Source organism: Scyliorhinus torazame, chromosome 18, assembly GCF_047496885.1.
Source record: "Scyliorhinus torazame isolate Kashiwa2021f chromosome 18, sScyTor2.1, whole genome shotgun sequence".
In the NCBI taxonomy this organism is placed as follows: domain Eukaryota; kingdom Metazoa; phylum Chordata; class Chondrichthyes; order Carcharhiniformes; family Scyliorhinidae; genus Scyliorhinus; species Scyliorhinus torazame.
This window is the reverse complement of record NC_092724.1, coordinates 135,091,809-135,108,776: the sequence shown is the minus strand read 5'-3', so window position 1 is coordinate 135,108,776 and position 16,968 is coordinate 135,091,809. Positions and strand designations below refer to the sequence as shown.

Sequence of the window (16,968 nt, the reverse complement as noted above, 5' to 3'; positions counted from 1 at the left end):
TTATTAACACAGAATTTAACATCTGAGGAAAGAAAAGAGCTTTTCAATTAAGTTAAACAATTCTTTGGGATATGGTCCCCTGGAAGGCTGTTTTTTTTTAGTTCAGGCGGGCAGCATGTCGGTGCAGGCTTGGAGGGCTGAAGGGCCTGTTCCTGTGCTGTAATTTTCTTTGTTTAAAAAATAAGGTCTTTGGGCTTATTTTCACATTTACTTCTAAACTTTCAATTAGGCAAAATCCACACACAGGTCAAATGCCACTTGTTTTTTTTAATTAAATATTTTATTGAAAATTTTTGGTCAACCAACACAGTACATTGTGCATCCTTTACACAATATTATAACAACACAAATAACAATGACCTATTTTATAAACAAAAAATGAATAAATAATAAATAACAAAAATGAAAACTAGCCCTAATTGGCAACTGCCTTATCACAAGTAACACTCTCCAAAAATATAATTTAACAGTCCAATATATAATTATCTGTAGCAACGACCTATACATACTATACAGTATATATTAACAACCCTGAGAGTCCTTCTGGTTCCTCCTTCTTCTTTCCCCCCCCCCCCCCCCCCCCCCCCGCTCCTGGGCTGCTGCTGCTGCTTTCTTTTTCCCATTCCGTCTATCTTTCTGCGAGGTGTTCGACGAACGGTTGCCACCGCCTGGTGAACCCTTGAGCCGACCCCCTTAGGACGAACTTAATCCGCTCTAGCTCTCTAGCTTTATAAACCCCGCCATGTCATTTATCCAGGTCTCCACCCCCGGGGGCTTGGCTTCTTTCCACATTAGCAATATCCTGCGCCGGGCTACTAGGGACGCAAAGGCCAAAACGTCGGCCTCTCTCGCCTCCTGCACTCCCGGCTCTTGTGCAACCCCAAATATAGCCAACCCCCAGCTTGGTTCGACCCAGACCCCTACTACTTTTGAAAGCACCTTTGTCACCCCCATCCAAAACCCCTGTAGTGCCGGGCATGACCAAAACATATGGGTATGATTCGCTGGGCTTCTCGAGCACCTCGCACACCTATCCTCCACCCCAAAAAATTTACTGAGCCGTGCTCCAGTCATATGTGCCCTGTGTAATACCTTAAACTGAATCAGGCTTAGCCTGGCACACGAGGACGACGAGTTTACCCTGCTTAGGGCATCTGCCCACAGCCCCTCCTCGATCTCCTCCCCCAGCTCTTCTTCCCATTTCCCTTTTAGTTCATCTACCATAGTCTCCCCTTCGTCCCTCATTTCCCTATATATATCTGACACCTTACCATCCCCCACCCATGTCTTTGAGATCACTCTGTCCAGCACCTCTTGTGTCGGGAGCTGCGGGAATTCCCTCACCTGTTGCCTCGCAAAAGCCCTCAGTTGCATATACCTGAATGCATTCCCTTGGGGCAACCCATATTTCTCGGTCAGCGCTCCCAGACTCACGAACTTCCCATCCACAAACAGATCTTTCAGTTGCGTTATTCCTGCTCTTTGCCACATTCCATATCCCCCATCCATTCCCCCCGGGGAAAACCTATGGTTGTTTCTTATCGGGGACCCCCCCAAGGCTCCAGTCTTTCCCCTATGCCGTCTCCACTGTCCCCAAATCTTCAGTGTAGCCACCACCACCGGGCTTGTGGTGTAGTTCCTCGGTGAGAACGGCAATGGGGCTGTCACCATAGCCTGTAGGCTAGTCCCCCTACAGGACGCCCTCTCTAATCTCTTCCACGCCGCTCCCTCCTCCTCTCCCATCCACTTACTCACCATTGAAATATTAGTGGCCCAATAATACTCACTTAGGCTCGGTAGTGCCAGCCCCCCCCTATCCCTGCTACGCTGTAAGAATCCCTTCCTCACTCTCGGGGTCTTCCCGGCCCACACAAAACCCATGATGCTCTTTTCAATCCTTTTAAAAAAAGCCTTCGTGATCACCACCGGGAGGCACTGAAACACAAAGAGGAATCTCGGGAGGACCACCATCTTAACCGCCTGCACCCTCCCTGCCATTGACAGGGATACCATATCCCATCTCTTGAAATCCTCCTCCACCTGTTCCACCAACCGCGTTAAATTTAACCTATGCAATGTGCCCCAATTCTTAGCTATCTGGATCCCCAGGTAACGAAAGTCCCTTGTTACCTTCCTCAACGGTAGGTCCTCTATTTCTCTACTCTGCTCCCCTGGATGCACCACAAACAACTCACTTTTCCCCATGTTCAATTTATACCCTGAAAAATCCCCAAACTCCCCAAGTATCCGCATTATGTCTGGCATCCCCTCCGCCGGGTCCGCCACGTATAGTAGCAAATCGTCCGCATACAAAGATACCCGGTGCTCTTCTCCTCCCCTAAGTACTCCCCTCCACTTCTTGGAACCCCTCAACTCTATCGCCAGGGGCTCAATCGCCAGTGCAAACAATAATGGGGACAGAGGGCTTCCCTGCCTTGTCCCTCTATGGAGCCGAAAATATGCAGATCCCCGTCCATTCGTGACCACGCTCGCCACTGGGGCCCTATACAACAGCTGCACCCATCTAACATACCCCTCTCCAAAACCAAATCTCCTCAACACCTCCCACAAATAATCCCACTCCACTCTATCAAATGCTTTCTCGGCATCCATCGCCACTACTATCTCCGTTTCTCCCTCTGGTGGGGCCATCATCATTACCCCTAACAACCTCCGTATATTCGTGTTCAGCTGTCTCCCCTTCACAAACCCAGTTTGGTCCTCGTGGACCACCCCCGGGACACATTCCTCTATTCTCATTGCCATTACCTTGGCCAGGACCTTGGCATCTACATTTAGGAGGGAAATAGGTCTATAGGACCCGCATTGTAGCGGGTCCTTTTCCTTCTTTAAGAGAAGCGATATTGTTGCTTCAGACATAGTCGGGGGCAGTTGTCCCCTTTCCTTTGCCTCATTAAAGGTCCCCGTCAGTACCGGGGCGAGCAAGTCCACATATTTTCTATAGAATTCGACTGGGAATCCATCCGGTCCCGGGGCCTTTCCCGCCTGCATGCTCCTAATTCCTTTCATCACTTCTTCTACCTCGATCTGTGCTCCCAGTCCCACCCTTTCCTGCTCTTCCACCTTGGGAAATTCCAGCCGATCCAAGAAGCCCATCATTCTCTCCCTCCCATCCGGGGGTTGAGCTTCATATAATTTTTTATAAAATGTCTTGAACACTCCATTCACTCTCTCCGCTCCCCGCTCCATCTCTCCTTCCTCATCCCTCACTCCCTCTATTTCCCTCGCTGCTCCCCTTTTCCTCAATTGGTGTGCCAGCAACCTGCTCGCCTTCTCCCCATATTCGTACTGTACACCCTGTGCCTTCCTCCATTGTGCCTCTGCAGTGCCTGTAGTCAGCAAGTCAAATTCTACATGTAGCCTTTGCCTTTCCCTGTACAGTCCCTCTTCCGGTGCTTCCGCATATTGTCTGTCCACCCTCAAAAGTTCTTGCAGCAACCGCTCCCGTTCCTTACTCTCCTGCTTCCCTTTATGTGCCCTTATTGATATCAGCTCCCCTCTAACCACCGCCTTCAACGCCTCCCAGACCACTCCCACCTGGACCTCCCCATTATCATTGAGTTCCAAGTACTTTTCAATGCACCCCTTCACCCTTAGACACACACCCTCATCTGCCATTAGTCCCATGTCCATTCTCCAGGGTGGGCGCCCTCCTGTTTCCTCCCCTATCTCCAAGTCCACCCAGTGTGGAGCGTGATCCGAAATGGCTATAGCCGTATACTCCGTTCCCCTCACCTTCGGGATCAATGCCCTACCCAGCACAAAAAAGTCTATTCGCGAGTAGACTTTATGGACATAGGAGAAAAACGAGAACTCCTTACTCCTAGGTCTGCTAAATCTCCACGGGTCTACACCTCCCATCTGCTCCATAAAATCTTTAAGTACCTTGGCTGCTGCCGGCCTCCTTCCAGTCCTGGACTTCGACCTATCCAGCCCTGGTTCCAACACCGTATTAAAATCTCCCCCCATTATCAGCTTTCCCATCTCTAGGTCCGGAATGCGTCCTAGCATCCGCCTCATAAAATTGGCATCATCCCAGTTCGGGGCATATACGTTTACCAAAACCACCGTCTCCCCCTGTAGTTTGCCACTCACCATCACGTATCTGCCCCCGTTATCCGCCACTATAGTCTTTGCCTCGAACATTACCCGCTTCCCCACTAATATAGCCACCCCCCTGTTTTTCGCATCTAGCCCCGAATGGAACACCTGCCCCACCCATCCTTTGCGTAGCCTGACCTGGTCTATCAGTTTCAGGTGCGTTTCCTGTAACATATCCACATCTGCCTTAAGTTTCTTAAGGTGTGCGAGTACCCGTGCCCTCTTTATCGGCCCGTTCAGCCCTCTCACGTTCCACGTGATCAGCCGAGTTGGGGGGCTTCCTACCCCCCCACCTTGTCGATTAGCCATCACCTTTTTCCAGCTCCTCACCCGGTTCCCACGCAGCTGTATCTCCCCCAGGCGGTGCCCCCCCGCCCATCCTCTCCCATACCAGCTCCCCCCTCTCCCCAGCAGCAGCAACCCAGTAATTCCCCCTCCCACCCCCCCCCGCTAGATCCCCCGCTAGCGTAATTACTCCCCCCATGTTGCTCCCAGAAGTCAGCAAACTCTGGCTGACCTCGGCTTCCCCCCGTGACCTCGGCTCGCACCGTGCGACGCCCCCTCCTTCCTGCTTCTCTATTCCCGCCATGATTATCATAGCGCGGGAACCAAGCCCGCGCTTCTCCCTTGGCCCCGCCCCCAATGGCCAACGCCCTATCTCCTCCACCTCCCCTCCTCCCCCCATCGCCACCTGTGGGAGCGAGAAAAGTTACCACATCGCAGGATTAGTACATAAAACCCCTCTTTGCCCCCCACATTCGCCCCACCACTTTGTTCGAACGTTCTTTTTAATAACCCGCTCATTCCAGTTTTTCTTCCACAATAAAAGTCCACGCTTCATCCGCCGTCTCAAAGTAGTGGTGCCTCCCTCGATATGTGACCCACAGTCTTGCCGGTTGCAGCATTCCAAATTTTATCTTCTTTTTATGAAGCACCGCCTTGGCCCGATTAAAGCTCGCCCTCCTTCTCGCCACCTCCGCACTCCAGTCTTGATAAACGCGGATCACCGCGTTCTCCCATTTACTGCTCCGAGTTTTCTTCGCCCATCTAAGGACCATTTCTCTATCCTTAAAACGGAGGAATCTCACCACTATGGCTCTGGGAATTTCTCCTGCTCTCGGTCCTCGCGCCATCACTCGGTATGCTCCCTCCACCTCCAACGGACCCGTCGGGGCCTCCGCTCCCATTAACGAGTGCAGCATCGTGCTCACATATGCCCCGACGTCCGCTCCCTCCACACCTTCAGGAAGACCAAGAATCCTCAGGTTGTTCCTCCTTGCGTTGTTTTCCAGTGCCTCCAACCTTTCCACACATCGTTTCTGATGTGCCTCCTGCGTCTCCGTCTTCACCACCAGGCCCTGTATATCGTCCTCATTCTCGGCTGCCTTTGCCTTCACGACCCGAAGCTCCCGCTCCTGGGTCTTTTGTTCCTCCTTTAGCCCTTCGATCGCCTGTAGTATCGGGGCCAACAGCTCTTTCTTCATTTCCTTTTTGATCTCTTCCACACAGCATTTCAAGAACTCTTGTTGTTCAGGGCCCCATGTTAAACTGCCACCTTCCGACGCCATCTTGGTTTTTGCTTGCCTTCCTTGCCGCTGTTCTAAAGGATCCACTGCAATCCGGCCACTTTCTCCTCCTTTTTCCATCCGTATCCAGGGGGGATTCCCTTCTGGTTTACCGCACAGTGTTTTTAGCCGTCAAAATTGCCGTTGGGGCTCCTATCAAGAGCCCAAAAGTCCGTTTCACAGGGAGCTGCCGAAACGTGCGACTCAGCTGGTCATCGCCGCACCCGGAAGTCCCCCAAATGCCACTTGTTAATACGGTTAACACTTAGTGGCTTACAGGTTTATTCATAAAGTCCTTGGGAGAGAAGCTTTCAGAAGTCTGTCTGATAAACACACCACCTTTCCTCAGAAAATCAGAGCATAACTGTAGTGTAGCAACTAGGGGATTTTCACAGTAACTTCATTGCATTGTTAATGTAAACCTACTTGTGACACTAAAAGATTATCAGTACTAAAATGAAACTGAAAACAACATATACAGGGCAGGGCTGAAAATGAAACTAAAAACCAGCCCCAGCCCCTCATAAGTGAAATCCCAGCCTGCCTAGCTGTGTTAGTCCCTTAATCACAGATTTGTCAGACATCTGGATACCTTAACCTAAATTACTTTAATAACATTACTGCAACAGACGCACAACACTATATGTATAATATATATATATAAATTTCCTACATTCATTCCAATAAACAATAATAGTGCAATTGCATCGAATGTCGTACAGAAACGCCACACACAGCCCAAAGAAAACCTTTAATCTGGCCTTGGTTTTGGGAACACCATGCCTGTCTCAGGCCTTGGAACTCACTGATTCATCATGGTTTTAATTTGGGCCTCCTGTGTTACTGCACCTCCCTGTTTATCCAACACTCTGACACCTTGCTCTACTCCTTGGCCATGCCACATTTTCTGGTTTCAAACCATTCCCAGGCCTGTAACATGGATTGTCTTTGAGCAATACTAGGGGAAAGCAATATTCCTTTTCAGATTATTTGGTGAATCTTTGGCTTGTTTCACAATCACCATGTAGTATTCAGTCAAGTATAGATTGATGTTCAGCCAATTATAAATATTAATTCATTACCAGCTAAAAAAATTGCTTCAACTGAAAATAACTCCGATACATTTTCAGAAATATTACACTTTTGAAGAACCTTGATTAGAAGGACAATTTTGAAATTAGCTTGTTCTGCCTTGATTGAAAGCTTTATAAAAGCATTAGTTAGGAACAATATGCCCATCTTTTAGAGATGATGACTGAAAGCTTCCAGAAACACTGACTTGCTGTAAAGGAATTTGTTAGCTAGCCATTAACATAAGTGGGACTTTATTGCCTTGATCATGTCCATCTTGCTTCACTTTAAGCAAGCCATACGATGTGAGGAAGAATTTTTTTTCAAGAAAAGTACGTCATGTGGTTATAAACATTCATTAGACTGGTTTGGAAAAAATTGCAACCATGGCTCAATATTATCCTCTAAAATATTGTTGCATATCAACAGTTTGCTTCTCTTTATTATTTATTGTATACATATGCTTAATTTCTTATATCCCTTTTTATATTTTGAACAAACCTTTTGTCTGTTTTATAAATCTCCCCAGTGAAGACTGCACATTATACATTGCTGACCATCTGGAGTGTGGCGTGATGGCCAACCTTGTCAGAAATCTAGATGTCGCATTTCTTCCAAAAGGTCATAAGATCTTGGCCGGAATTCTCCGGTCGCTGCAATTCAATTTTCCCATCACAGCATACCCCCGCCTACGGGTTTCGCAGCAACGTGGGATGTTTACAGTGGGAAATCCCATTGACAAGCGGTGTGAAGATAGAATCCCACCGCCAGCGAACGGCGCGCGGCTGAGAAACATGCGGCTGCCAGACCAGAGAATCCCATCCCTTGTCTAAAACTTGCCTGCCCCTGGGTTGTCTTGCTTGGAATTCAGACAACTTTCGTGATGGAGTGTCAGAAGTAACAGCTGGGCATTTGCTTAATTGTATTCTATAATCTGCCACCTGGAGTGGAGGAGTATTAGCAGTAATTATGTGTTAATCCGTTTTTCCAGTCTTGCTGTTTGGTGATAGCAGATTACAAGGTGGTGAACAACGTTGAGGAAATCAATTTTTCCCCATTGTTTCTCCTTTAGTCACCATTCCTAAAACACGTTAACCGAGCTGCTTTGTGACTTGTTTAATTCATTTTCCTCTCACTCTCACAACAAGCATCACGTGCACCACGAATTGTATGTTTTTAACATCTTTGGGCAAGTGTTCCATTTTTTTGTTGCTCTCACTCAAACTGAAAATATTCTCAACTTTTTGACTAATGCCTGCTTGATATCAGTTTGCTGCTCGTGTCTCTGCTAACGTATAGACAAGTAGAAAATCAATCTCTGAAGTACTGAACCACCAAGCTTTCACTGGTCTTCTTGGCCCTGTCCATGCACACTTGAATCTCCCATCATTATTGAAAGCCATTAACGCCTACTTTTCTTTGGGCAAACAGACAGGCCATCTCTTCCTGATAGATTATTAAATGAAGCAATAAACCTATTCACAGTATAAACTACAGGAGAATTGCTGGAATTTCAACATGAAAGTTGATAATTTCCTAATTTAATCTGAGGACCTGCCAAAAATGTGAATGTACAAAATAATTTTTAAAAACTATATCTTTGTACAGTTCTAACTTTCAATATAATTACTAGCTAACCTGTCACTCAAACATCCAAATAACTGCAAAATGTTCTATAATCGACCTTGTGTTTCTTGTGCAAAATTGAGCTTACATGATCAATGGGTGCGATTCTCCCAAAGGGGAACAAAGTCCCCTCGCGAGCACGTTTTGCAGCGTGTTTCCTGGCGCTCGCAGTGCCGAGAAACACATGGCTATTCAATAAGGGGCGTGAACGGGGAACGTGCGGCTGAGGCCGCACATAGCATCGTTTTGTACAGGGGGAAGCTCCACTCACTGGAATTCCCCAGCCCCCCTCAGTCCGAACGCACTATGGGAGGGTCCCCAACCCTCCCGCACCCCCTCCCAACACCCATGCTGGGCAACCCCGATGCCACACGTGCAACCTGGCACAATGGCAGTGCTCGTGCCAGCTGGCAATGCCACCTGGGCACTTCCAGGGTGTCCAGGTGGAGCCAGCAATGCCAGGGCACCACCCTGCCCAAAGAGTATGCAGCTGGGGCCTTCAATCCCCTGGGAGACCCTCACGAGTGCCATTCCATCTGGTCCCCGTTTCTGGGGACCAGTCCTGAACAGAGATCGCCCGAGGTCCACGAGGTGAAGGGATTGAATCCTAAAGCCTCAGGTACTTCCGGAATCTGCACATTAGAGAAGGGCTTACGGCCTCGCTCTAATATGCAGATTAGCCAAGAAATGATGGCCGGGATTTATATCATAACATCTCGCGAGTTCACGTTGAATCTCGTGAGGCGTGGCGAGTTGGATAGATCCCGGGAGCGGGCCACCCGGCTTTCATCGGCCATGCTTGGAGCTGCTTACCGGGCGCAGTGTGGCCATTGGATTGTGCCCTAAATTAATTTATTTGTCATATCATTGGAGCTAAGCCTCGAATACCACAATCATTTGTATTTCGTTTTCTTTTTGTTGTGTTTCCACACCCGACTATCAGCTTGATTCTATCAAATAGCTAACCAGCAGTACAATTATAGTAAAACAAGATATTTATTTGCACCTTCCTTGAACCATCACTAGTGGAATGCTTTACTCTCATCCATTCACCAACCCAGAATGGTTTATAATACAGCTGTCTTTTGACTTCGTTCTGCGCTCCCTGAATTCAAAAATGTGCTTGTATTACTCTGTGTTGCTTATGTCATTGTTTCTCTGTAGATGAGTCCCACAAAATGGCTATTTGAGATTGCAGTACTATTTCTTTGTGTTTTTCTGAGTTTGAATTTGTTACTCAAGATGTTGAACTGAAAGGTTTCCTTACTGAGCCTTTTTTTCCCCCCTTCTAGTACTCCCCCAGTATGAGAGCCACCTACCTTGCAGTGAGTGAAGAACCTACCAGAATTTATGGAAATATATTTCCTGTTTAACAATTACGCTATCCTTCATAACGGAGTTCAAGATTCTTTACTGCCAGCTAAAAAGAAGTATCACTATACTAAAAAAAGTTGTTTTGGCTAGAACTCTCTCCCATTCTTCGAAGTTTGAAGTGATAATCACCACATGGGAGCAATAGAGAATTGTTGAAGATTGATGCTGTCCATCTATCAAATGGATTTTCTGATTCATAGTGTTCAAAACAACTGTTAAACTGAATGCGTGAAGCTACATCTGAAAATATTGCATTGTTTTAAGTGGCATTCTTACTGGAGGCTGGTATATAATTGGTATGTGCTAAGGAATTGAATTGTAATTAGAATCTGACGTAAGAAGTGCCTTGTCAAGCAGACAGATTTTTTAAAAATGGTTTAAAATTGAACTTAACATCCAAGGTGCCTAACTCTCAATTGGATGTGAAATTGATTCTAGGATTTGTGAATCACCTGAACATTAACTGCATATAACTGTTAGAACGGCGCTTCATGTTATTCTTGACATTCTTGGAACTGGCTCTTGCCGAAAACTATGTTGGGGTGGGTGAAAAATCGGAATTATTTGTTTTACAAAAAAAAAATTCAACCCTCCGCGCATGATGGTTTCTTTCCGACATTGAGTTATCTGCTCTGAATTTTGTTCAGAGTAATTTAAGTGCTCAATCCCATTTCATACTTGATCGCTGCTTCCAAACTCCCACCTGAGCCACTTGTAATAGTTATGACAGACACCGGCACTATATATAAACTATAGTTTGTGATTGGCAACATCATATTTCAATTTGCTCGCATAACATCCAACTGGCTTCTTTCTAATACAGTAACCAAATTCATGGTCAGATATTTAGTAAGTTCCAGATTTAAATTGTCACATTGTAAAATGTTCTGATAGTTATTCTTCTATGAAATAACTTGACAATATTTCACCAACTTGAATGATCTGATACTTGGTATGATAACCATTTATAGATTCCTTCTTCCAGGTCTTATCTCCCCTCTGGAGCTGCAGTGTTTGCTGCTTCCTGCATATTACACTTGGGCAAAAACAGAGGCCTCCTCAATTGTACCATGTGGAGAAACCTTGCGTTGCACTATATTTTACAATTAAAGGAGCAGCTATGATTTCAAATATTACATGTACTCCAGTGAAGTGGTTGCGGATGTAATTTGCTTCCATAAATTAAGAAAATCTAGCTTGTTTATAGAATCTTCATCCATATTCCTAAGGGCATGTCTCATGAGCATTTTCTCCTCACCAGTTGTGTGCCTGTATTTCAGTGATTTATCTGTAAGTAGCAATACCTTTTTGAGCAAATGTTGTGTAATCTGATTGTAATCCGGTCTATTTTGGGTTAAGCCAAAAAAGGACTCTTTTAACATTCTGTGGAACAAAGTAGGTATTTGTGATCTACTTTGAGCATGTGAAATGAATGAAATGAAATGAATGAAAATCGCTTATTGTCACAAGTCGGCTTCAAATGAAGTTACTGTGAAACGCCCCTAGTCACCACATTCCGGCGCCTGTTCGGGGAGGCTGGTACGGGAATTGAACCGTGCTGCTGACCTGCCTTGGTCTGCTTTCAAAGCCAGCGATTTAGCCCTGTGCTAAATGTATTATAAATTCATTCTGTGCATTTCACAGAATACATTGACCATGTGATATGACAAAGGGTTATATACAAAAGGCAATTATTGGTGAAGATTGCCAAGTTAGAATTGTGGAAAGTTTAATGACATTTTCAAGAGGGCTATATAATATTTTCAAATAGCTAATACCTTTGAATAGTAAATTCCAAATCATTCTCTCAAAATATACAGCAAATTACAGCAGGTAACCTATATGTTTCAACATAAAATGAAGTGGATTCTGAACCAAACCAATAGAAAAGATCATGAAAATTTAAAAATATGCTGTGTTCCAGTTTCTAATCAGAATGAAGGAACTGATGCTGTTTTGGCTTTTCCAAGCAAATCATTAATGCTTTTTCAGTCATTCCAAAAATAATTCAAAATTTCTCACAAATAGTCATAAATTCTTAAATTACCACAAAATACCACTGGTAACAGTGAGAACAGTTGAAAGATTAAAATGAATGCCATAATAGCATGCTGCCTGAGAAAGCTCCTTGAATTCAAACCAGTTCAGCCAACGATAATGGTCATGTGAATATAATGTTGTTTTAATTGTAATGTATTTTTGGTTTTATTATATAGTGTTTGTGACAGTTAATTTAGGTGTTTTGTTACTGTGCCAACAATAATCGTAGGGGTACCGTATGATTCCAACATGTGGAAGGACTGCAGTACAAAAAAAGTTGTTTTTTTTAAAGTCCATTTGGTTAATTCTTTTATCAAGTTAGCCCTGAAAGGGATGGTAGACTAACTGGGTAAAATGAAGAACTTTGAGGCTACAATTTGTTCACATCAAATGGCTAATATGCATCAGCTCCTTTCTTTGCATACTGGTGAATATCCTACATTATTAAGATTTAAAAACCTGTTAACTACTTCACTGCAGACTAGTATTAACTTTGTCTTCAAAGTTCTATATTTAAGGGTGGCAAAGCACAATTTGAAGCCCATGTGACTCTTCAAACATGCTTCATATTCCTGTAATGGTACAGCCGCACTAAAATCCTATAAGGGTTTGGGAGGGAAGATATTAACTTTGCTTTTGGCATGCCTTTACATTTCATGACATTTCGATGCAATGTGACCTTGTGTATCAATGAAACACAATTAATGGAATCTATTTTAATGCTGTTATCAAGGATTTTGTACTTCACCTCTGGAATAGAGACAAAACGTATTTCTCTGTGTGGAATCACTGTTTAGTGCATAGAATCTTCTTGCAAAGCTAGACTACTGTATGACTTTTCTCTACCAACGAGTTCCTTGTAATCTGCTGTGGGCAAAACAATGCAAGATGACCATTTTGATATTTGTAGAGTTTGACACCATGCTGTAAGCAAATTTATTTTTTACCAATTCTTCATTAATTTCAATGAGAAATTAGTTCTTGCAGGCTAATATTTTAATGTGTTTTGAGACATTAAGTTCTATTATATAGACTGAGAACATGTGTATTAAAACTAAGTTAAATCTTTGCTGTGAAATGCCACCATATTTCCTGCTCTGCTATTCCCAGTGAAATTGGTGGGGGAAAAAGGAAACGTACAAAATTCAGTAAATCTGCTTCACAAAATAAATTTGTCTGTGATTTAACACTGGAAAATGATTTCAAAACCAAACAGTAACTAATTCGTCAAGATAGCAAAACAAGACTACGTTTGTGGACTAAATCCACCTCAGGGATGAGTGATGGACTTTGCTTATCGTGAGAGATATTAAGGATTATACAGGAATTGAAGTAAATCTGCATCCAGTCTGTTCAACGGTGACCGGCTAGAACCAATCGTACAGCTGTTGTTTCAGTGTTGGAAGGCAAACGTTGTTAACACATTATTATGACCATTGATGAGATATCAGCAATGTTTAACTCTGATGTGATACTCTCATTTTATATTGTGTAGTTAATTTCAATTTAGGTTTTTTTTTAATAGCAATTTTTGTAAATGTATTGAATTGTGTCAACACCATTCTCAAGGTATTGCATTAGTAATCTTTTTTTATCTTCTCTGCAAAGAAGTAACCATTTCACAACGAAAAACATAACTATCTACAGAATAAATTATTGATTTTCAATAAAGTTTATCTTCATTATGTTGCAATTTTCAGACTGCACATTGATGTGAAGCTAAATGTGCAGAACTCATGAAATGATTCAGTGGGACCGACTCAACTTTAGCCATACTAAATCTTCAAAAGGACTTGGCATGTTATTTTTCACTCTAAATATATGGCAACCCGGGACCGACAAATAACCCCATGTGTTGCAGGATACTAACCATGATTGGGTTAGATAAGAGGGTTGGAAGGAGGCTTCTGTGGAATATAAACGTCTTTACACAGGCCACTTAGTTCGAATAGTCTACTTCTATGCTGCAGTCTTTTGTCATTTGATGCAACGATCAAATTTGATACTTGGTCCGTGTGGCAATTCGTAGTTAGCATTAATTATATAGACATGTGGTTTCCCCCCCTCGTAACGAGCATTTACATACAAATAGAAAGGCTGTGATGTTCTAACGGGCAGCCTTTGAAACCTTGTTAGCACGTTCAAGCATCCTTGGGTGGGAGGGAGGGAGGTCAGAACAGGATTAAATTCCAGTTCTTTATATCATCTGGCACCACCATTTTCCCACCTGTCGGCCCCATCCCACAACCTTTCACAGCTATTTGTGCCAGGAGGTAACCATTGTATGTGTTTAAGTTCCTGAGTATTGAAGACAAAATGTTCTTAATGTTCCTGATGCAGCATAAATTCCAGAAAAAAATAAATCATGGGTACTGGCAACGGAAATATTTAAACTTACTCAACGCACCACTGCTGACATAAGCAGTCTTTAATAAATACATTTATGGAATCAAACACAAATTGCTCATAAGCTCAGAGCTTCAACGTTTATCTCCTTTCCATTCTTTCAGATTTATTAAAAACCATTAGCCTCAAATTGTTTAGATTTTTTAACTAAACAACTGAAGTGGGAAGTGATTTAACAACAGAAAAAAATCAGCGACTCTGCCTGAGCATTTCTTAGTAGAGTAGCACTTTTGTCATTCCAAATGTCAGTACTTGCCTAAAATAAAGTTTGCAGAACCCAGTCTCCAGTTTCTTTTGGGGAAAAACTCTTGCATGCTGGAAGGACATACACCCTATCCTTTAACTCCAACTGGGGGGCTTGAAAATATCCAACCTTCATGTTGGGAAATACTATAAATTGCAGATGATCATTGGGAATTCTGAAAATTGCTCACCCCTGAAAGCATAGTTTAGTCCACTGTTGGGTTAAAATATCTTGTCAGCATCTAGAATTTTGACATTGGGGTAAAATGTATAGACAATCCCATAGATTTATGTCCTCGTGTTACATTTAAAACTTCATTTTGTTTAAAAACCTTAACTTGGGATATTGGAAAGCTTGGATACTGAAAGGGGAAATTGCCAATTTAAAAAAATTTATCCTTTCACAAGTTGTGGGCTTTGCTGCTCATCCATAATTGCTCCTGAGAAATAGGTGGTGAGCAGTCTTCTAGAACCGCTACAGTCCATGTGGTGTAGATATACCCAGAAAGGGAGTTCCAAGATCTTGGCCCAGCCACAGTGAAGAACACCACACAGAAAATATCAACCCACTTGTGAAGAAACAGCAATATAATTCCAAGACAGGATGGTGTACGGCTTGGAGGGGGACTTGCAGCTGGTGGTGTTCCCTTGCGTATGTTTCACAGCGCCAGGGTCCCAGGTTCGATTCCTGGCTTGGGTCACTGTCTGCGGAGTCTGCACGTTCTTCCTGTGTCTGCGTGGGTTTCCTCTGATGTTTCCTCCCACAAGTCCCAAAAGACGTGCTGTTAGGTGAATTTGACATTCTGAATTCTCCATCAATGTACCCGAACAGGTGCCGGACTGTGGCGACTAGGGGATTTCCACAGTAACTTCATTGCATTGTTAATGTAAGCCTACGATTATTATTATAATTGCTATTATCATTGTGACAACAATAAAGATTATTAAATTATTATTATATGCTGCCCTTGACCTTCCAGGTGGTAATGGCTATGGGGTTTTGAAGATGCTGTCAAAGGAGTCTTGGTGAGTTGCTGCAATGCATTTTGTAGATGGTACACACTGCTGCCACTATGCGTCAATGGTGGAGAGAATGAATGTTTAAAGTGATGGATGGGGGGCCACTCAAGTGGGCTACTCCGTTCTGGATAGTGTTAAGCTTCTTGAGTGTTGTTAGAGCTGGACTCATGCAGAGTAATGTATCATATTGCTGACGTGTGCCTTGTAGATGGTGTACAATAGGCTTGTACAACCTCCAGCTCATGGGCCAGATACAATCCCCAAGGCTTTTTAATGCAGCCTGTCATCTGGGCTCAGATGTTTAAGACCTCTTTATTGTCACAAGTAGGCTTACATTAACACTGCAATGAAGTTACTGTGAAAAGCCCCTAGTCGCCACATTCCGGCGCCTGTTCGATACCTCTAAAAACCACCTTAAGGGCTTCTCATAACTTGGAGGGCGAGACACTCATTCTTATTAAACTGACATATTCCTCAATGGCAGAAGACATGCCCTCGCAAAATCCTTTATCTGCTAATACCGCTGCATCCAACCTCCAGGATGGTTGCTGAGAGGGGCCCAACTCCAGAACCAAGTCCAATAGCCAAGTATACCGCTAACAATGTTTTTGCTATCTCCAATGGAGCCAATTACTTAGGCCTCGATCGATCCACCTTTGGATCTAGTACACTGTTTAAATCCCCTCCAAAAATTAGTTGGTACGAGTCCAAGTCAGGAATGGAGGCCAGCAACATCCTAACAGACACCCCGCATTATCCTAATTTGGCTCATAAACATTGATCAGGATCACCAATGGGCCGTGTGTCTGCAAAAGACCCGCTAACCATCACATATTTGCTGTTGGTGTCCGCCATGAACTTGGTAGCTGAGAAAATAACTTGTTTATTGATAATCGTTGCCCCTCACCCCGGGCATACCCGCAGGCCTCGAGGCCTAGTCAAGGTGGGTCTGGTTCAGATGAAATGGCGTCTCCTGCAGCTTCACTTTACCTTCGTTGCCAGTGTAAAGTCCCTGGCAAGCGACCACTCGGAAGCGATGACTTTAAAAACTCAAAACCCGAAGGGTCTCCCACACTTGGGCCAAGGGTATCTATGTCCCAGAGGCCCCTGGTTTAAGGAGGCAGCTCCGCCCCCTCCCCTCATCTAGGTAAATCGTACTCGGGTGATGCCCTCGGGACTCTGAGCTTGCAAATCCATCGGCCTCCTGTAGGGTTGTATCACGAACGATGACTACTGTGGTGGTTTGTTCAGCCGGGGCTTCTGACGGAGTGTCCAATGGGCCCTGTCCAGCTCCGGAGTGGACTTGAACACACCCTCCTCCATCATCTTCCAAACGTGTGTGAAAAATACTCTGTGGGAGTCGGGCCTTCCACACCCTCCGGCAACCCCATGATTCTGAGGCTCTGCCGCCTCAAACAATTTACGAGATCGTCAACCTTAGCCCTCAGCATCTTATTTTTGTCGGCCACCAGAGCAATCTCAACCTCCAGCGAGTCGATTT

At 44.3% G+C, this 16,968-nt stretch overlaps 1 protein-coding gene across 1 annotated transcript in view; it reads left to right on the top strand.

Moving 5' to 3' along the window:
- The window catches only part of ttyh2 (tweety family member 2), a 200,081-nt gene extending 186,612 nt beyond the window's left edge, over positions 1 to 13,469 (top strand). The window contains exon 14 of the mRNA XM_072483435.1: positions 9,677 to 13,469. Within this exon, the coding sequence (XP_072339536.1) occupies positions 9,677 to 9,757 (81 nt within the window). The 3' untranslated portion in view covers positions 9,758 to 13,469. The remainder of the gene's footprint in view (positions 1 to 9,676) is intronic.
- The last annotated feature ends 3,499 nt before the right edge of the window (positions 13,470 to 16,968 follow it).